Here is a 23,310-nt window from a genome sequence, read left to right as displayed (position 1 = left end):
TTATTTATTTATGATAGACAGAGAGAGAGAGGGGCAGAGACACAGGCTCCATGCTGGGAGCCGGACGCGGGACTCGATCCCAGGACTCCAGGATCACGCCCTGGGCCAAAGGCAGGTGCTAAACCGCTGAGCCACCCAGGGATCCTCCCCCATTGAAGATATTTTATAATCTTTTTAATCCTTTCAAAAGTCATTCACATTTTTCCCTACAATTAAAAAAAGTATATGCTATTCTTATGCTTATTTATCTAAATGAATTTTACAATACTCTTGTATAGTTTTGAAAACTGTGCTACAATTTAAACTAGTATGGTTTTAAATTTTTAAAACATGGTGAGAGGAATCTTACATTTGTATTTTACTATGTTTCCATCCAGGAACATCTGGCTTTTTTTTTAACTCTCATTAAATCTTTGTGTTTTTCATCATTTGGATTCTGAACAATTCTTAATTTCAAAGCAATTTATCTTGGAATGGTGAGATAAATTTCTCTTTCCTTTGTAAAAGTTTTTAAATAGTTATCACTGGAACTTAGTGGTTTTTAAAAATAATGAGTTTTGTACCCGTTGTCTTACATTTATTTTTATATTCATCCTTATAGCTGGGTAAATTGAGAATGTAAGTAACTTGACCACTCATAGTTCCAGTAAGAACAAATTGATTGCATCTAAGAATAGTGTGTCTATCTCTGCATGTGTACAAGTGTGTGTTGGGAGGGGGCTGGGTAGGAACTTGAGACAACTATCTTAAGGATGTCTTCTTGGAATTAACACTATTTATCTTGGAAACCTAGATTCCCAGAACTGGATTAACCATTTCCTATGATATCTCCTCTCCTGGATTTGGAAGGACTAGGAAACAAGGGGTTATTGTACATGTAATGAAGTTCCTTGAGATCCACAGTCCATCAGCATACAAATTACTTGACTGCATGTAGCTGTTCCTCAGATTTCTGGATACTACTGTTAAAAAAATGTTTTGATTTAGATTTTATCCCTTTGCTCTTGGAATACTCTGCTTTCTCTGACAGAGTTCAAGGCTTATTCAAATCTACTTTCTTACAAAGTAAGTGGCAATCTGATGAGTGCTATAGTACCAGTAAGCATTCCCTAGGATACCTACAGAGATCATCCGGAAGGGATTATTATTATTATTTTCAGATTTATTTATTTATAATATATATATATAGAGAGAGACAAAGACACAGGAGAAGGGAGAAGCAGGCGTGAGGCGCGACTCGATCCTGCGACTCCAGGATCGTGCCCTGGGCCAAAGGCAGGCGCTAAACCGTTGAGCCACCCAGGGATCCCTGGAAGGGATTATTTGTTTTAACAGATAAGCAGTGCAGATAAAACCGGTCCATTTTGGAGAGGTCAGAGAACATATACCAGCCCAGAGAAGAGTATGCTTGGTTTTAAAGCTCCAGTCTTCTATTTACCAACATAGAAATGCATGTAGATTTACTCTACATGCATTAAACCTCTCATGGAGACTTAGAGCAGATACTTTTGATGCGCTGATCTTTTGAAACCAAACATCTTTCTAAATAGAGGTATTCTCACATATTCCTAGAGGCTTTCTCTAATCCCATTGTACCCCCAAAACTGAATTACCCCTTGTCTGACATCTTACACCACCACCTCATTTTACTCTTCTAGGGGCATTTTGTGGTGTTCATCCTGCCCATGGATCGCACCTCTGTCCGGAGGTCCTGTGGGATCCAGCACCTCCCACTGAACTTAGGCAAATGCTTTGCATATAGTAGACACTTGAGACTAAGAAACTTTCTGGATGAATATTTGACTAATCCGTAGTACTTGTTCTATTCTACTGAAAATTACCCAAATCCAATTAACTTCAATTTTGTAGTTTGGGATTCTCAGAAAACTACCCTCCCTCCTAGGAACACCTAGCCATTTCGCCAAGGCTAGTGCCAGCTTCGGAGTAAGACAGCAGCACCCTTCCATCACAGAAGGGGTTGAGGCCTCTCCTCGTCTTTCCACGTCGTCTACTTCAAGCCAGGGTGGTAGAAGGAAAACCTTTTACTCCCAGCAATGCGGTCTGCTCCCCTCCTCTGGCCTCTTTCTTTCCTTTTGTTAGTCAAAGATTTCAGCCTCGCCTTCAAGTTTACCGGTGTGCGCCCCACGCAGGCCCCTTCTGGAGATCAGAGGTGTTCAAAACCCACACGGGGCACAGAATCACCCCCCCCCCATTTCCGATTCCTTTACTTCGGGGGGGGGGGAGTGGAAATCGTTTCTTGGCTTTGAATCGCTGACAAGGAAAAAGAAGGGGGGGGGAGAAAGTTGCCTTTAAACGTTTCAAAGTAGAGTCACGGCGGGTGGCACAGCCAAAGCTCCGCAGCGCGGAGACGGACCCCGTGCGCCCCGGCTGGCGCGACCTCGGGGGAATTTCGCGGGGTCGAGTCCCAGAGCCGCGGCGGCCTCCGCGGCCGCCCCCCCGCTCGCCCTCCGCACCTCCCCGCCCCCTGCGCTCGCCCCCCCCACCCCTCCTGTCGCGCGCTTGCGTGCTGCGGCCGCGGCTCCCGACCCAGAGGCCGGCCCCACGGAGCCCGGAGCGAGGAGGGGGCGGCGCGCAGGAAGGGAGGAGAGCGGGGGCGCGGGGGGCGGGGGGCCTTCGGGGGTGGGGATGTAGAAGATGTGACGCCGCGGCCCGGCCGCTGCCAGACGGCCGACGCGGTGCCCGGGGCTGGCTGCTGGTGCCGGCGCTGCGCTAGGGGAGGCGGCCCTCCCGCGAGCGGCGGCCGCGGACACGCCCGGCCCCGGCCCCGGCCCCGGCCCCCGCCCCGAGCGCAGCTCCCCGGCCCCGGCCCCGAGCGCAGCTCCCCGAGCCCGAGCGCAGCTCCCCGGCCTCGAGACCGTGCTCAGCTCCCCGGCCCCGGGCGCAGCTCCCCGAGCCCGAGCCCGAGCCCGAGCGCAGCATCCCGGCCCGCGCGCAGCTCCCCAGGGCAGCCGGCGAGGGGAGCGGCCGGGCGGCGCGAGGCTGGGGGCCCGCGGGCGCGGCCGCGCGCTGCCGGGCGGGAGGCTGGGGGGCCGGGGCCGTGGCCGCGCCCCGGACCGGGTCGGGGGCCGGGGCCGGGGGGCGGCGGCGGCTCCTCGCGCGGCTCCGGGGGCGCGGACACCCCGGCAGAGCCCCGGGGGCGCCATGGCAGCCGGGAGCATCACCACGCTGCCCGCCCTGCCGGAGGACGGCGGCAGCGGCGCCTTCCCGCCCGGCCACTTCAAGGACCCCAAGAGGCTGTACTGCAAAAACGGGGGCTTCTTCCTGCGGATCCACCCCGACGGCCGGGTGGACGGGGTCCGGGAGAAGAGCGATCCCCACGGTGAGTGCCGGCCCGCCCTTCCCCGCGCTCCCTGCGGTCCCCCCGCCGCCCCATTCCCGCCGCTTCCTTCCCTTCCCTCCGACCGCAGCGGGACGTGTGGTTCCTTTCCGCGCGGCCCTCGCGGTTTCGGGTTCACCGCTCGCCCCCTCCTCGCCGGAGCTGCGGCGTCGGGTTAGGCGCTTCCCCAGGCTCCGGGCTGTGCCAGGTCCCCGGGTAGACCCGGGCCTCGCCGCCCCCCCGCCCCACGCGCGGACCACCTGTTGCCGCGGGGATGCCCAGCGGCGGGGAGGTGGGCGGGGAGGTGAGCGGGGAGGTGGGCGGGCTCGCCCTGCGCGCCCCGGGCCCGGGAGCCCAAGCAGGAGGGACCCAAGCGGAATAAATGCTCTTTATTGGAAAAATACCTTCCCAGAGTCGTGCCCTTAAACTCCGATTTGGTAGGATCCGAGCCAGCTGGCACACTGCTCTCACCCATCTCTGTCCTTTCTCTTTCCTTTCCTTTTCTTTTTTTCTTTCTTTTCTTCCTTTCTTTCTTTTTTTCTTTCTCTCCCTTTCTTTCTCTTTCTTTCTTCCTTTTCTTTCTTTCTTTCTTTCTTTCTTTCTTTCTTTCTTTCTTTCTTTCTTTCTTTCTTTCTTTTCTTTCCTCTTCCCTTTTCTTTCTTTCTTTCCCCTTCCCCTTCCTCTTTCTTTTCCTTCCTTCCTTCCTTCCTTCCTTCCTTCCGTCCTTCCTTCCTCCCTTCCCTTTCTTTCTTTTCTTCCTCTCTTTCTCTTTCTCCTTTCCTTTCCTTTCCTTTCCTTTCCTTTCCTTTCCTTTCCTTTCCTTTCCTTTCCTTTCCTTTCCTTTCCTTTCCTTTCCTTTCCTTTCCTTCCAAGGAAAAGCTTAAAGCAACATTTAATATTCTTTACAAGATGGAATTTGTGACAAGTTCAAAAGGAAAACTTGCTTTAATGCACCTGTGCTCAGATATCTATGTGATTTCCTCAGAAACCATCGTGGGCTTAGCCAATCTGGAAAGTGCTGTTCAAAGCAGTGTCACACTGGCCGCCTCAAGGTTTCCTTGGAGATACTGGAGCGCTTCTGCATTGAGGCTGGTGCTCACCATTGATGGAACCCTTCCTGGACAGCCTCTCCTCTCTCCTCTCTCCTCTCTCCCCTCCCCCTCCCCCTTTTTCCCAATTACCGAAAGCTTTCAGGGCAAAAGATAAGACTTTGAAAAAAAAAAAAAAGATATAGACTTTATTAATAAAGTGTGACACACTTTTCTTTTAATAGTGACAAGAACTGCAAAAACTTTAATCTTCCACCTGCAGTTATTAGTTTCGGGACCTTGAGCCAGGTTCTTCATTCTTAAAGTGGGGATAATGTCTACCTTGCATCAGGTTTGAGGATCAGATGAGAATTTCTCCCAAGTGCGCAGAGGACTCGGTTTACTACTGTACACTTTTGTGTTCAGTAAAAAACAATCCATTTGTGGTATAGAAGTAACACTAGCCTACAGTCATTGGTTCTCAAACTTGAGGGGTACGTTAGAATCACTTGGGGGGTGGGGGTTATAGCCATTGCCCAACCTTGTCTCCCAGAGTTTCTGATTCCTGAAGGCTGGAGTGAAGCCTGATGATTTGCATTTCTAATAGTTCCCAGGTGATGCTGACCTGGGACAACACTTTGAGACCCAGTGATGTATAGAAAAGAGGAGGAAAGGGGCATGAAATGGACTGATTAACAGCACTGATGGAATTTGAAATGAGGGAAAGAGGATCAGTATATTTTAACTGTCATCCTGTGAGAGAGCGTAAAACATCCGTTTTAAAAGCTGTGTGTCTGGCCTTCCTTAGTGGTTTTTCAGGTGAAGAATCCAATCCTCTGTTTGCCTGACAAAAGACCAGCAGGAGTCCAGAGCTCCACTCCACAGCAGTTACCTCTTTATCAAAAGTTGCTCATGGAATGTCTGTCATTCACACCTGCGGAGCCATAGGTAGAGGCCACCTGAGTTGACCTGAGCTCAAGCAACCTGAGTTGACAAACGAATGGGAAATGTGCTTTTATATTGCTGGAGTATTTATTGATTCCAAAATAGCAACAAGCAAATGATACAGGTCTTTAATTTTTTTTCAGGCATGCCATAATTTTTGGATTTTATTAAGCACCCACATTATCCAGTAAAACTGAAAAGATGCTTGTAACCCAATAAATATGTGTTAGTACTGTTTCTCTATTTTAGTAACTTGAATAGGTTTCACAAACCTAAGTTTTAAACTTGGTGTTTGAAGTTTATTTTGCAGTTGGCTGCTAGGTTAGCACAGCAGATTAGGGCCAGGTGCCTATATGTCCCAAATAGTATTGTTCTTTTCTAGTAGCACAAATGGTCTGTAATTAAAAATAAATAGAGATGCCTGGGTGGCTCAGCGCTTGAGCGACTGTCTTCAGCCCAGGGTGGGATCCTGGGGTTCTGGGATCAAGTCCCAGTGCTCCCTGCATGGAGTCTGCTTCTCTCTCTGCCTGTGTCTCTGCCTCTTTCTCTCTGTGTGTCTCATGAGTAAATAAATAAAATCTTTTAAAAAAAGGAATAATAAAAATAAAAAAGGTATGTTCTATGATTAGAAGACAGAAGAACTCTCCTCCAGATTAGGTTCATGTTGAGACTTCCCCTAGTACTTTCTTTTTTTAGAGACACTTCTTAATTGCTGCATCATTTTTTTTCTTTGAAGCTTTTGATACTCTTTCCTTTAGAGTAAAACTGTACAGGGGCTAGTGTGGGAAGATAATTCTGAATTGCCATAGCACACTACTGCCCTTGTAATAACAGCTGTTGACTTTTTCTTCCTAACTATGAGTTTTTCATAATCTTATTTTAATTCACTGGTTCTCAGAGGGGTGATTTTGCCCCTGCCCTACCACCCCCAACGTTTGGCAATGCCTAGAGACATTTTTGGTTCACATTTGGAAGGGTGCTACTAGTACCTAATAGGTAGAGGCCAGGGATGCTGTTAACCATCCTACAATGCACAGGTTACATCCATTATCCCCAGCTAAAAAATTTCTGACCCCCAATGTTAATAGCGCTAAGGTTAAGAATCCTGCCTACTTGATAACTAGCTAAAGACAGCATGTTAAAAGTGAAGAGTAGAATACTTCTCCAGATTTGTGGAAGGTATTGAATTTTTTTTTTTTAAATCACCTTTTACCAGGTAATAGACTGACGAGAATAAAAACCTAAATGATGAATTTAGACCACTTCTGTGTAGCCCAACCTGGACATAAGTTTAAATACACTATATTTTCTGACATGTCAAAGATGTACTGATAGTTGACCAAACCAGAGCTAGACTTTCTTTGGATACAAGAAAAAAACATGATTATGGATGTGCTATAACCATATCTTCCCAACCACATCTCCATTACCCAAACAAACAAGACTGACCAGAAAACACCGAGAAAGAAAAGCAAGAGCTCATGGTTGCCACAGTTTCCCACTGAAGTATGGCTCAGATAGCCAGACTTATTTGAAAAGTTGAAAATTGCTGATCTTGTTCCTCAAACTGTTTTGTCCAGTTGACCTGAAAATCTTTGAGAGATTTATTAACATTTTCTGTCCAGACGTCTTGTAAAATGCAAATACCTTTGAAAAGAAGAGTTCAGTCGGTATCGGATTTTAACATTTCATGCATTTTAACATTTCGTGAGAGTTAAATTGTGAGCTGATGCCACAGCTGACCAGGACCGGAATTTAGGGACGGCTGGTAGAAATGTGGGGTGCTGATTAGGAATGGGGGGTGTGGTGCAGGTGCAGAAGGGGAGACGGGGCGGGGGGGCAGACCAGAAATGAAAGGGGAGGGAGAAGGTGACTGAACATCAGTTTTCCATCTTCTTTTTTTTTTTTATTATTATTTATTTATTTATGATAGTCACAGAAAGAGAGAGAGAGAGAGAGAGAGAGAGAGAGAGGCAGAGACACAGGCAGAGGGAGAAGCAGGCTCCATGCACCGGGAGCCCAACGTGGGATTCGATCCCGGGTCTCCAGGATCACGCCCTGGGCCAAAGGCAGGCGCTAAACTGCTGCGCCACCCAGGGATCCCAGTTTTCCACCTTCGAAGCGTGGATGAAGGTCACCTTGGCCTCACGCCTGGGTATTCTCCTATAGTGTTTTTGCTTGAAAGGGCTGGTTTTCCTGCACGATCCCCCTAGTCCTAGAGTGACTTATTTGACATGAGAGTTTTGATGAAAGCAAGATGTGATAGAGCACCTGTTTCTCCAGCGTGTGTGCTGCTCAGCCAGCTTCCCTTTGGTGTCTTGGATATTTTGATTGTCCCCTTCACATGTCCATGGATTGTGTAACGTGAAGTATATACTCTGAAGTCATGACCCGTATAAAAACTTCAGAAAAGAGAACATTTTATCCCAAGTAGCACGTACAACACGTGATAGAGTGTAGTAAGTGCAATGTACGCTGGCTGCTTATGTAAGTTTTAGCATTAAATTTGTTCCAGATGCTCTTAGGAGAAAATGGAGGTGGTTAGCGGTGTTGCTTCTACCCTTGGGCTTCTCCTAGGAGGTGACCGCCTGTTTGCCATACTTCTCTGCTTCTAGGCTCTAGAGGATACAGACTTGGAGAGGCAAGAAGGACCTGCCCACTCCTGTGTGGGGCAGGGATGGGATCCAGGCCCGCCTGACACCCCTGCCCTTTGCCACGGCACGTATCCCATGTAATTCCGGTCATAAAAACAAGGGCTTGTGAAATTCAGAGGCATCAGACCTTTTAGTTCCCTGGTCTTGTTTTATAGAAGAGAGTGTTGAGGTTCAGCACAACTGATCACCTGAGTTTATCTGCTGATTTCCTCTGGGCTCATCTCTAGCCAGCTTCTTGCCCACCAGGTCCCCTGCACCCCCCCCCCCCCCACACACACACACACTCTTCCATTCAGTAGCAGAGAGCACCCTCTGGGGCACCCTTCTATGGGCTGCTTCCGTAGTGTTGGTGAGGCCAGCCCCCTGTGGAGTAGAGCCCTCTTACTAGTTCATGGGTGGCCTCTAGTTGTGTTCCTGGGGTATTGGAGAAAGTCACCTTTCATTCTCTTCCTTCCTGGCACTATTGATGCTGTGTTCTCTCCTCTCTCTTCTTTGGGTAATATCTGGCAAGTGGATCCCCCTAATTTGCCTTAATAAACACAGTGTTTATTTACAGTACTGCTATTTACGTGCAGTAAACAAATGAAGTAAGAATCTAATAGCTCACTTAATCATGGAAATCATGTAATTGGTACAGCAATGAAAGAACAATTTATGAGTCATAGATATTACCACACCTTAGAAGCCTTTTAAGAAGTTTCATGCCAAGTGACTTCAGCCTAGAAAAGGCAATATCCCCTTGTGACACACCCTGAGGGCTCTCCTTGTGTTTATAAAATGGCCATTGTGTAATTAGACTTTGACAATGGTGTAACGTTGGTGTTCTAAGTATTCCCACTTAGATTTATGATACTATTTTAAATGCATGGCCATGATTTTTAAGTTTAATTTAAAAATAATAATATTACAGATGTAATAAAACACAAACCATTCTTTATATATTATAAAATTGACTTCATTCATCTACGCAGTGATTCTCAGAAATCCCCATCTGCGATGCTGAAAAAGGTAATTTTTAGGTCTCACATCATTAGAACTGTTATTTTTAAATCACAAGATGCCTGTACAACAGGATAATAACTACACATGTGCCATAGCCTTTGCTTGTTTTTCCAAATTCCAGTGTTTGTTGATTTTCCAAAAGCCCTGCTTGGGCCCCTTTGTCCTGTAGCACACATCTGTTAGAAGGCTGGCCTGGGGTAAGAGTCTAAGACGTGAACTGGAGCAAGGCAAATCGCATTCAAGGCAAAAACCTTAACCCTATGATTGTATTCTATCTAAGCAAATATATTTTGTTCTGTTGCTTTTGAGCTAGTCATTTGAAATCTGATATCTGGTCTTGTACTGCCTGCTGTCAATGTTCAATAAATATTTACTGCTTGATTGTTTGCAAAATCATTTGGAATATTGTGACATTAGGAAATCATGCAGTTATAGAAACATGATTTTCAGTGTTTCCTTGTTGTATCCATTGTTGGATTTGCTATTGTGTTCTCTTTTGCTATCAAACTCCTTCTGGAAGCTGGGTTATTTATAGCCCCAGAAATTTAGGCAAGGACTCAAAGTGGTGACTCCCAGGGAACCTCACCCCTAGAGCCATATACTGGTTCTTAGAAGCCAGACTAGTCCCATTCTAAATTCCTGCAGGATATTTTTAGTTTGAAGAAATTTGGAGGACCTGGAGGCAACAGCCAATATTTGGTGTTTAATTTATGTCTCATCCCAGCTGTCCTCTGTCACTCTTTCTATGCCAGGTGACTTTTGAATCGACCAGTGTATCCTTAATGCTTGCTTATTCATTTACAGAAATCTGTAGTGGATGTGTGTTTATATTTTCAAAGGGCTACTTACTTCTCCATATTAACTTACTTTCTAAATGGAATTATTCTGCAAAATTCTGGAGTGGAAGGTTTCCCGATTTTTAAGGTATTCTGGAGATAAAAGAAAATAAGGAGGAAGTTCAAGTATAATTGAACTGTTGAAAGGAATTTTCCTGTTTAATTTATTATTTATTTAATTATTTAAATTAAGCTATACATTAATTTGACATTGAAATTTATAATTAATAACCAAAATGAGTCAATGAAGAAGTGTTTGGGTTTTTTTTTTTTTTTTTTCTCCCTAAGGGAAATTTGTACAGACTAGTAATGATCTGGCTAGATTCTCTGAGTACATTGTTCTCTGTTCATAATTGAGGTACTTGAGAAGGTGCTGGGACCTTATGGGTGGGGACCATGAACTCTCCATATAAATAAGCATCATAAACAGCTTAGGACCTTTAACTTCAGGAAGTGCTTACTAAATGTCAGCTGCTGATGAAAACATTTTGTGTGGACCACCTACCCTGTGTAATAAGTATTCATGGGCCAAATACTGTAGAAAGCTTAGTTGAGGTGTGTTGCTTTCTTGGCATAGTAATGCATACATTTAAACACTTGGCCAATCTTTTAATGAAGATGATTATATGTAAGAAAGTCATATTTGAAAAATATCTGGAAATCTTAGAGGCTGGCTATTAGCAATTCATAGAATAGGCCATATAGAAAATTGAATCATTTTTAAGGATTAATAGTTTAAACTTGTTAGGAATTCTGTTTTCCTTAAAAAGCATTTTGGATTTTTATCATATACTATGTGGTATAAAATTCCTTAGGTCTCCTGTACATTGTTCATTCTTTTGTGGCCAATATCCTGGAATCCTGTGAGCTCTTCTAGTTCATCTCCTTTTCACTTTTTAACTCTGGATCCTGCCCCTCAGAATTCTACTTAAATCATTCTGGGCCCCAGCAGTTTTTCACTTCAGTCGTGTGGCCTTATCCAATTTGTCACCCTCCTTGACACTTGACACCCTACAATTTAACAACTTGATATTATTTTCTGTCTCTAACTTCTTGAGACTTCTTTGGCTTCTGTTATACCACATCAACCTGATATTCTCAATCATCCAGCTTCTGGTTTTGCCTCTTTTTTGGTCTTTTGATTTCATATCCCCCAAGGCTCTGTTTTTGGCCCTCTACTCTTCTTTCTGTGTGCTCATATTTCTTTAGCAGATCACTTAGAGTCTCCATCTAAGTCCCTGATTTCCCATTTCTGTGTTAGGACTGTGTTTCCCTCTGCTTGAAGGACAGATAAACTGCCTAAGTCTCAACTCAAAATGCATGAAGAACTTAACATCTTTTTCTCAAACTTGCATCCCTTTCTGCCAACTTTTTGTTTGTAGTGAAATTATTCTTCTAGTCTTCAAAGCTAGACACCTCAGAGTCCTCCCTGCCTTAGTGATATTTCTTTGCCCTTTTGATTTCCCCCGCCCTTTACTTACCGGAGGACTAGACCAGACCCTACCTGACTTCCCTTTTCAAATGTCATCTACTGGCTCAATCTTATTTCCCTGCTATTACCATCCATATTCCCCTGATGCTGCCAGTGCTCTTGCTTAGTTGTAGCCTCTCATCTGACTGTCACTGTTGCAGTGATTGGCTTTCCTCATGTGAGCCTAGTTTTTGGAAATCCTTTTCCTTATCAATTTCTCTTACACACACTCTTTCCATTCCCACCTATCTCTTTTTTTTTTTTTTTTTTATATGATAGGCACACAGTGAGAGAGAGAGAGAGAGAGAGGCAGAGACACAGGCAGAGGGAGAAGCAGGCTCCATGCACCGGGAGCCCGACGTGGGATTCGATCCCGGGTCTCCAGGATCGCGCCCTGGGCCAAAGGCAGGCGCCAAACCGCTGCGCCACCCAGGGATCCCCCCACCTATCTCTTTAAAAATCTCCTAAGAGCTAGCTTGCCAGTCTTCTCCTTTGTGAAATGTTCCCTACCTTTCCAGGGAGTTCATTGTTTTTATTTCTGTTTTCCCTGTGGTGCTTGGTACTTGTTCTCCTATAGAACCTAATGATTGGGACACCTGGGTGGCTCAGCGGTTGAGTGTCTGCCTTTGGCTCAGGGTGTGATCCTGGAGTCCTGGGATCAAGTCCCACATCGGGGAGCCGGCTTCTCCCTCTGCCTGTGTCTCTCCTTCTCTCTCTGTATCTCTCATGAATAAATAAATAAAATCTAAAAAAAAAAAAAAAAAAAAGAACCTAATGATTTGTCATACATTGTTGATGCATTTCTCTCCTGCAGCGGGAATGAGCTCCTTGCCGGCAAGGACTGGGACAGATATTTTGTATCTGACCTCATGCACAGTGGCCACTCAAAAGAGTGTTTTCTAAGTTCTACATGTAGCCGACAAATTCGCCGAGTCTTCTCACTTCTGTTCTGACCTTCTCACATCTTCCTCTTCACTTCAATCCAGCTGTTTCCTTGAGCTGGAAAGTCCTCTCAGTCCTTTTACTTTATCCTAATCGAAATTACACTTCAGACCATATTTCTTTCACACCATCCTGGACCATCTTTCCTTTCACATGTGCTTCTAATAGTTTGATGTGTTTTAATTTCATGTCCCCTAATATTATTGGAAATTCCTATTTGGGAAGGATTTAAAAAAAAATTCAAACATTACCTAGTAATCTCTTACTCTCTTTTCTTCTCTGAGGGTCTGAGCCAGAGTTGACTCATCCCAGATCCTCTTAGCTCCAATTGCTGAATGAATGACCAGGCTGAAGCCTATGAAGAAGGTCAATCAACATTTGCCAAATGAGCTAGAACTTTAAGTAAATAAGCATAAATACTTCACTATGAGGCATGTAAAGTGGACAAATTGAATGCAGCATCACTGTACCTCTTTCTACAGACACCTTTCACATTATTCAAAGGAAGTAATAAAGGTAAAACATATCATTTGTTAGGATCACTTTTTATTGTGGAAGTTTTCAGGTATTGAATAACATCAATATTTCTAGCCAATTCCAGAACTAGTTCTAATCCTCTACTAATTAAGGAATACAGATCTGAGAATTCACACTTGAATCAGACACTTTATCCTTAAACCTCTCTCTCTCAAATCTAAAACTAGTGAATCATCTTATAAATTAGGATTAAGAACTATCTGGTACCATTGTTAGTATCTTTTTTGGCTGTGAGGGAATGGCACAAATAATTTAATCCTAATATTCAGATATATGGGCCAGAATTCATTACAACAATCTTAAAATTCTTAAAAGGATAGAAATTGTATGACAAAGTGAGTCATAGTCTTTGTGATGTGATGTCTGTAAGGGAGGGTGGGAGAAATTGCTGAATGACCAGTCTTATTCTACTCCTTTCTAAGCTGAATCATTTTGCAAATAGAAAACAATTCATAGCTTTCTCAGTGGTCATTCCAGAGATAGAAAATGGAAGAAAGTTAAAAAAAAAAAAAAAAGAAAGAAAATGGAAGAAAGTAACAGAAATAATACCTCCGTTTAAAAAATTACTTTTTGAAATGTATCCTTTGATGAACAGTCTTTATCTTGAATTAGAAACAAAATTAATTTATTTACTGCTTCATAACACCTAACACCTTCAGTCTCCCCTCCACCCCCTCTTATCTATTAATTTTTAAGCCTAAATTTTTTTTTAATTCTCCTGTGTAATTTGACCTTTCTCTTTATAGCTTTTTCTAGTATATGTGTGTTCAGAGAGGGGAGGTGTCATTTACCTCCTGGCTCAATGGCTACTTGAATTGGATGGGGACTCAAGGAAAGAAAGTCTCTCTCTCTTTTTTTTAAAGATTTTATTTATTTATTCATGAGAGACACACACACAGAGAGAGAGAGGCAGAGACACAGGCAGAGAGAGGGAGAAGCAGGCTCCATGCAGAAAGCCCGACATGGGACTCAATCCCAGGTCTCCAGGATCACGACCCAGACTGAAGGCGGCGCTAAACCGCTGAGCCACCCGGGCTGCCCAAAGAAAGTCTCTTTAATCTTGGAAATTATGATTCTGGGTTGACATAACCTTGCATTTTGCCTTGTTGGTCCTCTTTTGTTACTTTTCTTCTTATTAGAAACAGAAGTTAGGAGAGCTTTTCTCAGAGTCCAATTTAGTGTTTAATCTTTAAATGTAAGATTAATTAACCTTATTTCCTTATCTTCTTTGAGGGTAAAGCATTTGTCCAGAAAATTATGTAAAAAAAGAAATAATCTCTTTTGAGTGTGTTTCTAAGTTTTAGAAGTTCTTCTTACATGCTTATATTTTTAAATTACTCTAATCTCAATAATATAGTACTAGGAGGGGATCCCTGGGTGGCGCAGCAGTTTAGCGCCTGCCTTTGGCCCAGGGCGCGATCCTGGAGTCCCGGGATCGAATCCCACGTCGGGCTCCCGATGCATGGAGCCTGCTTCTCCCTCTGCCTGTGTCTCTGCCTCTCTCTCTCTCTCTCTCTCTCTCTCTCTCTCTCTGTGACTATCATAAATAAATAAAAGTTAAAAAAAAAAAACTTTAAAAAACATTTAGTACTAGGAATATAATGCAAGTAAAATTGGGAAGACAGTCTTGTTAACTGGGTTCATTAATAGAGATAGTATATATAAAGAAGGTATATACAACAAGTGTTGGATTAAAAAACAGTGAATTATAGCATCTCTCTAGGCTGTTACATTGTGGGAAAAGTGAGGCACAGATTATTTTGTAGAGAGGATTTTAAAGCCATGAAATATTCAGGGATCTGTCTAACCTTGGCCACATGCCTAGGGTGATTGCCATAGCGATAAGCAAAATCTCTGTACTGGGCAGTAGAGGAAGAGCCAGTTGTTTGGCCTTCACCTCTAGAATTCTAGGACCTTGGTGTTTACGGAGTATTTTTTTAATGAACGAATGAAATTCTTGAGAATATGCTCTATGTCAGCTTTACAAATAACATGTTTAATCTAGATTACAAACTTAAAAAGCACAAGTATCATTAACCTCATTTATAGATAAGAATAGTTTTTGCTATTGCCTTTTCAAAACATGTTCTCTTTGTGACGAGTAATGAATTATGCTTTCTAGACTTCTTGGTGTTTAGAATACAGATTTATGATCAGAATTCCAGATAGACAATGTAGCAGAAAGGTAAACAGAAATAGCGATTTCAAAAAAGAATTTGAACTCTTCTCAGAAGCTTTGCCAGGTCCAGCAAAGTTAGGGTCTGGGCCATCTTTTCTCCCACCATGTTATTGCATTATTTTTGTTTAGAAAATATTAGTCATCGAATATAAAACAATTCCTTAAAATTTAGGCGTTGTTTTCTGAAGAACTCAAAGATTTTTAAATGGCATGTAAATAAACTAGGACATAATTAAAGGTAAATACTGTATAAGAATGGAATGAACCTTGAAGGCAGGATCTGGAAGATTAAAATGCAGGATAAGCTGGGGTGTACAGAAAGTACAAAGCAAATAATTGAAAGGGTGTTTTAAAAGCTAAGTCCTTTCAAGGAAATTCAAGATAGGCCACTATTTAAGAACATGTGGTATAAGACTAAAAACCAATCCCTTAAAAGCAGATGTAGTTTGACCTATTTTATTTTTAATCTTCCATTGCATTTTAAACTTCTTTTAATCTGGTCCATCAGTAATATTTTGGTGTCTGCTACGTGAGGAAATAAAGACCAAGATAGAAAAAGACATATCAAGAAAACACTTAACCAGACACATCCAGAGATGTGTCTAAAATTGAGCAGCTCTTTCCTTGAAGTCATTTGCTCCCCTTTTTTGACTCCCCAATATTTTTCAACAGGTTTACCATCTTTCTTGCCAGCCAGGCCCACCTCTTGGAGAAATGTCTACTCTTCATCTTCCTTAAGGGTCACATCCTTTTCTCCAGCCGTGTGCATTTCAGTTATGCGATGTCTTCTGCACTCACGCTGGTCTTTGCACTCTTGCCACTGCTGCTGTGATCTGTCCCTGACTCTTGCAACTGTCTTCTAACTCATCCCATCTGTGTATGAGTTTGCTGGGCTGCTGTAACAAAATACCACGGACTGAGTGGCTCAAACAACAGAAATCTATTTTCTCATAGTTCTGGAGGCTACAAGTCCAAGATCAAGGTGTCTGCTGGTTTGATGTCTTTTGAGGCTTCTCCTTGGTTAGTGGATGGTTGCCTTCTTGCTGCCTCTTCACTTGATCATCCCTCTGTGCAGGCACAAAGTTCTACTTGTGAAAGACACCGGTCTGATTGGGTTAGGGCCCTCTATAATGGCCTCATTTTAACTTAATCACCTCTCTAAAAACCTGGTTCCAAATACTGTCATTTTCTGAGGCAGTGGAAGTTAGGGCATAAGCATATGAATTTAGGGTGTGAGATATAATTCAGACAGAGTAATCCTTCTGAAGACCAGCTCTCATCATGTTATTCCTCTCCTCACTAAAACATATGGACTGGAAGGTGTCCAACCTCTGGTATGCACATTGCTTACAGATGTGGGCACTGTTGAAAATCTGTAAGAATCATAGAGAAGAGGAAATTTACCAGCAGATGAGTAGTTGTCATATCAAAAAGCGGAATAAGATGTTTTCCAGAAACTAGAGACAGGTAGTACGTTTAATGTAGGTCCTTGTTAAAAAAAAATTCCAAGAGGATTGAGAATACTAAGAAAACACAATAAGTAGTATATAGGGTAATATAATAGAAGAAGAGTAACATGTGGGCTCGTGGGTGGCTCAGTTGGTTAAGTGTCTGCCTTCAGCTCAGATCATAATCCCGGAATCCTGGGACTGAGTCCTGCATCAGGCTCCCTGCTCAGCAAAGACTCTGCTCACCCTGCCCCTCATCCTACTCATTTTCTTTCTCTCTCCCAAATAGATAAATCAATAAATAAAATCCTTTTTTTTTTTTTTTATGATAGTTAGAGAGAGAGAGAGAGGCAGAGACATAGGTCAGAGGGAGAAGCAGGCTCCATGCACCGGGACCCCGATGTGGGATTTGATCCTGGGTCCCCAGGATCGTGCCCTGGGCCAAAGGCAGGCGCCAAACCTCTGCGCCACCCAGGGATCCCCAATAATAAAATCTTTAAAAAAATAATAGTAACATGCATAGGCTTAATATGTTGATTTCAATGGAGTATCTGACCAATATTTTTCAGATTTTATAATATTTATACTGTTTTTAAAGTTTTTATTATAATTTCAGTTAACATACATTGTTATAGTAGTTTCAGGTGTGTATACCTGATATATCAGTATAGTGATTCAACCCTTCTGTACATCTCAACAAGTGCTGTCCTTAATCTTCATCATCAATTTCACCCATCCCCCATGCCTCCCCTCTGGTAACCATCAGTTCTCTACAGTTAGTCTGTTTCTTGATTTGTCTCTTTCTCTCTTTTTTTCCCTTTGCTTGTTTGTTTTATTTCTTAAATTCCACATATGAATGAAATCATATGGTATTTGTCTGACTCATTTTGTTTAGCATTATAGTCTAACTCCATCCATGTTGTCAGAAACAGCAAGATTTCATTTTTTTTTTTTACGGCCAAATAATATTCCAAAGTTCCAATTCCATATTATTTATATTTCAATTATACACACACACACACCCCTCACATTTTCTTTATCCATAAACTGATGAACACTTGGGTTGCTTCCGTGTCTTGGCTAATGTAGATAATGCTGCTGTAAACCAAAGGGTGCATGTATCCCTTTGAATTAGTGTTTTTGTATTCCCAGTAGTGGAATTAGTGGATTATGTGGTAATTCTGTTTTTAACTTTTAGAGGAACCTCCATACTACTACACCAGTTTGTGTTCCCACCAACAGTGTACAAGGGTTTCCTTTTTTCCACATCCATGTCAACTCCTGTTGTTTCTTGTATTTTTAAATTTTAGCCATTCTGACAGGTATGAGGTGATATCTCATTGTGGTTTTGATTTGCATTTCCCTGGTGATAAGCGATGATGAAAATCTTTTCATGTATATCTTCTCTATTCCATAAATTGCCTTTTACTTTTGTTTATTGTTTCCTTTGTTGTGCAGAAGCTTTTTATTTTGATATAGTCCCAATAGTTTATTTTTTATTTTGTGTCCTTTGCCGTGGGAGATGTATCTAGAAAGGAGTTGCAATAGCTGATGTCAAAGAAGTTACTGCCTATATTTTCTTCAGGCCTCACATTTAGGTCTTTCATCCATTTTGAATTTATTTTTGTGTATGGTGTAAGGAAGTAGTCCAGTTTCATTCTTTGCATGTTGCCATCCAGTTTTCCCAATACCATTTGTTGAAGAGATGGTCCTTTTTTCCATTGGATATTCTTTCCTGCTTTGTTAAAGATTAATTGACCATATAACTGTGGGTTCATTTCTAGGTTTTCTATTGATATATGTGTCTGTTTTTGTGCCAGTACTGTAATGTTTTGATTACTACAGTGTTGTCATATAACTTGAAATTCAGAATTGTGATGCATCCAATTGCTTTTCTTTTTCAAGATTGCTTTGGGTATTCGGGGTCTTTTGTGGTTCCATTAAAATTTTAGGATTGTTTGTTCTGGTTCTGTGAAAAATGCTGTTGGTATTTTTGATGTGGATTGCATTAAATGTATAGGTTATTTTGGATAGTATGGGCATTTTAATATTCTTCCAATTCATGAGTGTGTATTGTCTTTCCATGTCTTTGTGTCATCTTCAATTTCTTTCATCAGTCTTTTTTTTTTTTTTTTAAGTTTTCAGAGTACTGTTTTTTAACTTCTTTGGTTTGGTTTCTTCCTAGATATCTTATTATTTTGGATGCAATTGTAAATGGGATTGTTTTCTTAATTTTTCTTTCTGCTGCTTCATTATTGGTGTATAGAAATGCAACAGATTTCTTTTTTTTTTTTAAGATTTTATTTATTTATTCACAAGAGACACAGAGACAGAGGCAGAGACAGAGGCAGAAGGAGAAGCAGGCTCCATGCAGGGAGCCTGATGCGGGACTTGATCTCTAGACCCCGGGATCACGCCCTGAACCAAAGGCAGATGCTCAACCTGCTGAGCCACCCAGGTGTCCCGCAACAGATTTCTGTACATTGATTTTGCATCCTGCAACTTTACTGAATTTGTTTATCAGTTTTGGCAGTTTTTTGGTGGTGTCTTTAGGATTTTCTGTATATAGTATCACATCAGCCAATAGTGGATGTTTTACTTCTTCCTTAAGGATTTGGATGCCTTCTATTTCTTTTTGTTGTCTGACTGCTGTGGCTAGGGCTTCCATTACTGTGTTCAATAAATGTGGTGAGAGTGGACAACCCTGTTTTATTCTGACATTAAAGGAAAAACTTTAGGTTTTTTCTAGTTTTCCCCCCATTGATGATGATGTTATCTGTGTGTTTTCATATGTGGCCTTTATTATGTTGAGGTATGTTCCCTCTAACCCTACTTTGTTGAGAATTTTCCTCATGAATGGATGTTGTACTTTGTCAAAGGCTTTTTCTATGTCTATGTAAATGATCATATAGTTCTTTTCTTTTATTGATATGATGTATCACATTGATTAATTTGCAAATATTGAGCCACACTTGTAACCCAGGAATAAATCCTGCTTCATCATGGGGAATGGTTTTTTTAATGTGTGGTTGAATTTGGTTTGCTAGTATTTTCTTGAGAATTTTTGCATCTGTGTTCATCAGGGATTTTGGCCTGTAGTTCTCTTTTTTAGTGGCGTCTCTATCTGGTTTTGGTATCAGGGTAATCCTGGCCTGATAAAATGAATTTGAAAGTTTTCCTTTTCTATTTTTTGGAATAGTTTTAGAAGAATAGGTATTAATTCTTCTTTGAATGTTTGGTAGGATTCACCTGTAAAGCCATCTGTTCCTGGACTTTTGTTTGTTGGGAATTGTTTGTTTGTTTGTTTGTTTCTGACTCATTTTCTTTGCTGGTTATCGATCTGTTCAAATTTTCTATTCCTGTTTAAGTTCCGGTAGTTTATATGTTTATAGGGCTTTATCTATCTTTTGGTTGTACAATTTATTGGTATATAGTTTTTCATAATATTCTCTTATGATTTAATTTCTATGGTGTTTGTTATTTCTCTTCTCTCATTTGTGATTTTTAAAAAAAATTTGGGTCCGTTTCTTTTTTTCATGGTAAGTCTGTCTAGAGGCTTATCACTTTTATTGATTTTTCTCAAAAAACCAGCTCCCTGGTTCACTGGTTCATTCATCTGTTATGGTTTTTTGTTTTGTTTTGTTTTGTTTTGTTTTGTTTTAGTTTCTATAGTATTTATTTCTGCTCTGATCTTTATTATTTCCTTCCTTCTACTGGTTTTACATTTTGTTGTTCTTTTTCTAGCTCCTTTTGCTGTAAGATTAGGTTTTCTTTTTGAGATTTTTCTTGCTTCTTGAGGTAGGCCTATATTGCTATGAACTTGCCTTTTAGGACTGCCTTTGCTGCATCATAGGAGTTTCGGACTGTTGTGTTTTCATTTTCATTTGTTTCCATGTACTGTTATGTCTCTTCTATTTCCTAGCTAGGAAGCATGTTATTCCTAATAGTATGTTATTTAACCTCCATGTATATGTGGTCTTTCCAGAGTTTTTCTTGTGGTTGAGTTCTTGTTTCATAGTTGTTGTGATTAGAAAATATGCATGGTATGAATTCAATCTTCTTGAATTTGTTGAGGCTTGTTTTATGGGCTAATATGTGATCAGTTCCAGAGAATGTTCCATGTACACTTGAAAAGAATAGATTTCGTATTCTGCTGTTTAAGAATGGAATGTTCTAAATATATATGTTAAATTCATCTGGTTCAGGATATTCAAAGCAGTTGTTTCCTTGATTTTCTGTCTAGATGATCTATGTATTGATATAAATGGGGTGTTAAAGTCCTCCACTGTTATTGTATTATTATCAATTAGATCCGTTTTGTTTGTATTTAACTGTTTTATGTGTTTGGGTGCTTCTATGTTGGGTGCATAAATATTTACAATTGTATTTTGTTGGATTATCTTCTTTATTATTATATAGTGTCGTCTTTGTCTCTTATCATAGTCTGTTTTTTTTTTTTTAAGATTTATTTATTTATTCATGGTAGACACATAGAGAGAGAGGCGGAGACACAGGCAGAGGGAGAAGCAGGCTCCATGCAGGGAGCCCGATGAGGGACTCGATCCCAGGACTCCAGGATCGCACCCTGGGCCAAAGGCAGGCGCTAAACTGCTGAGCCACCCAGGGATCTCGTCACAGTCTGTTTTAAAGTGTACTTTGTTCAGTATAAGTATTGCTACTCTGACTTTCTTTTGACATCCATTTGTGTGATAGATGTATCTTCACTCCCTCACTTTCAGTCTGCAAGTATCCTTAGGGCTCAAGTAAGTCTTTTGTAGGCAGCATATAAATGGGTATTTTTTTAATCCATTCTGTCATGTTATGTCTTTTGATTGGATTATTTAGCCCACTTATATCCAAAGCAGTTATTGATAGATGTGTAATTATTGTCATTTTATTATTTGTTTTATGGTTGTTCCTGAAATCTTTTATCTAATCCTTTCTTGTCTTTCTCCCATGGTTTGCTGATTTTCTTTAGTGACACAATCGGAATTCTTTCTCTTTTTCCTTTGCACATTTATTAGTGTTTTTTGTTATATGGCTACCATTAGGTTTGTATAAAACTTTTGCATATAGCAGTCTACATTAAGTTGATGGTCATTTAAGTTTGAACCCATTCTTTACATCTCTCCTCCCCATATTTTAGGTACATGCTATTATATTTTATATCCTTTTATGAGTTTCTTGACTTTTTTTTTTTTTTTTTTTTTTACAGAAATACTCAGTTTTTTTTACTGCTTTTGTGTTTTCTACCTTATATTGTCACTTTTGGTTTGGCTTTTGCACTCAAAGGCTCCCCTTAGTATTAATTGAAGGGTTGGTTTAGTGATCATGAACTCCTCTAGTAATTGTTTGTCTGGGAAACTCTTTATCTTTCCTTGTGTTATGAATGATAGCCTTGCTGGGTTGAGTATTCTTAACTGCAGATTTTCCCCATTCATGCTATTCCCTTCTAGCTTGCCCAGTTTCTCTCAAAAAAACCTCCTGTCAGCCTTATGAGTTTTCCCTTATAAGTTACTGTTGTCTTTTGTCTTGCTGCTTTTAAATTTTTTTCTTTATGATTATAGTTTGACAATTTAATTACAGCATGTCTTGGTGGGGGCCTGCTTTTGTTGATTTGGTGGGAGTTCTTTGTGCCTCCTGGATTGGGATATCTGTTTCCTTTCCCAGATTAGAGAATTTTTCAGCTATTATTTCTTCAGATAAATTCTCTGCCTCATTTTCTCTCTCTTCTTCTTCTGGGACTCCTATAATTGCAAATGTTACTATGTTTGATAGAGGCACTGAGTTTTCTAGGTCTATTTTCATTCTGCAAAATTCTTTTCTCTGTCTTTTGTTCAGTTTGATTATTTGCTATTACTCTCTCTTGTAGGTTATTAATTTGTTGCTCTACTTCTTCCAGCTTGCTGTTCACTCCATCAAACATGTTTCTCATTTCATTTTTGTGCTGTTTATCTCTGCTATGTTACTCCTTATTTCTGTGCTATGGGTCTTACTCATGTCTTCCACCCTTTTGTCAAGTCTAGTGAGTGTCCTTATGATCATTCCTTTAAATTCTCTATTAGGCATGTGACATATCTTTTTCACTTAGGTCTCTGGCCATGGCCTTGTCTTGTTTGGTTTGCGATGAATTTCTCTGACTTCTCTGACTTATTTTGTCTAAGTCTGCATGTTTATTTGTGTTAGGAGATGTAGCTAACTTTTCTGTCCTTGAGGGCAGTGTCCTTATGAAGAAGAGGTCCTGTAGTGCCCTACTGTGTGGTGTCCCCTACTCCCCAGGGCTTGGTACTTCCAGGAGTGTCTCTAATGTGTGCCATGTATGCTCTGCAGTTTTGTCCTGGCCTCTTCATCTTCAGGCTAGTCATCTGTAGAGGTTCTCAATGTGTGTTGTGGGCAGCATTTGGTTCCTGGCCTGAAGATGGTGCATTGTAACTACGTGTGCCTGGTGTATTTGTGAAATGAGACCTGTTACCACCACTGCTGAACTGAGGCTCTATAAAACTCCCCTGTCAGGAGCCATGGTGTGGGCAGGGGTTTGGGCTGGGGAAAGGGTCCCGGTGTGCTGGGCCTGAGGCAAGTGTGACAGGGAGGGGCGGTTCCACTGGGGCAGGGTGTAAGCAAGGCAAGCAGGGCTTGGTGTAAGCAAGTTAGGTAGCCAGTGTCTGAGCTGTGCTCATTCCTGCAGGTGACTGGGGAGAAGGTGGGGAATGGTGCATACCAGTTCCTATGTTTCTGGAGATGCCTTTCCATGAGCTGCCTCTCTGGGACATGCTTTGGGATCAGCAACTAACTTCCTCATGTGCATCCCATGCTCCTAAGATCACGGTTTCCCTGCTGTATGTCCATAGGCTATTTCCCCTGTCCTTTATCCAAGAGCAGAACAATGCCTTTCAACCTCTTCCAGAGCCAAGCAGGATGACCTTTAAAACTA

The 23,310-nt window shown here is 41.5% G+C and overlaps 1 protein-coding gene across 2 annotated transcripts in view; it reads left to right on the top strand.

Moving 5' to 3' along the window:
- Positions 1-3,077: 3,077 nt before the first annotated feature.
- Positions 3,078-23,310, top strand: part of FGF2 (fibroblast growth factor 2) — a 65,781-nt gene continuing 45,548 nt past the window's right edge. The window contains exons 1-2 of one of the 2 annotated variants that reach the window (XM_049097375.1): positions 3,078-3,340; positions 4,323-5,860. In XM_049097375.1, coding sequence (XP_048953332.1) covers positions 3,163-3,340; positions 4,323-4,543 — 399 coding nt within the window. In that variant the 5' untranslated portion in view covers positions 3,078-3,162 and the 3' untranslated portion in view covers positions 4,544-5,860. Of the gene's footprint in view, positions 3,341-4,322; positions 5,861-23,310 lie in introns of those variants that run through there. The other variant, XM_035702063.2, reaches the window with a different exon arrangement.

The sequence above is a fragment of the Canis lupus genome, chromosome 19 (assembly GCF_003254725.2).
Source record: "Canis lupus dingo isolate Sandy chromosome 19, ASM325472v2, whole genome shotgun sequence".
Lineage (NCBI taxonomy): Eukaryota > Metazoa > Chordata > Mammalia > Carnivora > Canidae > Canis > Canis lupus.
This window is presented reverse-complemented; position numbering and strand designations above follow the sequence as displayed.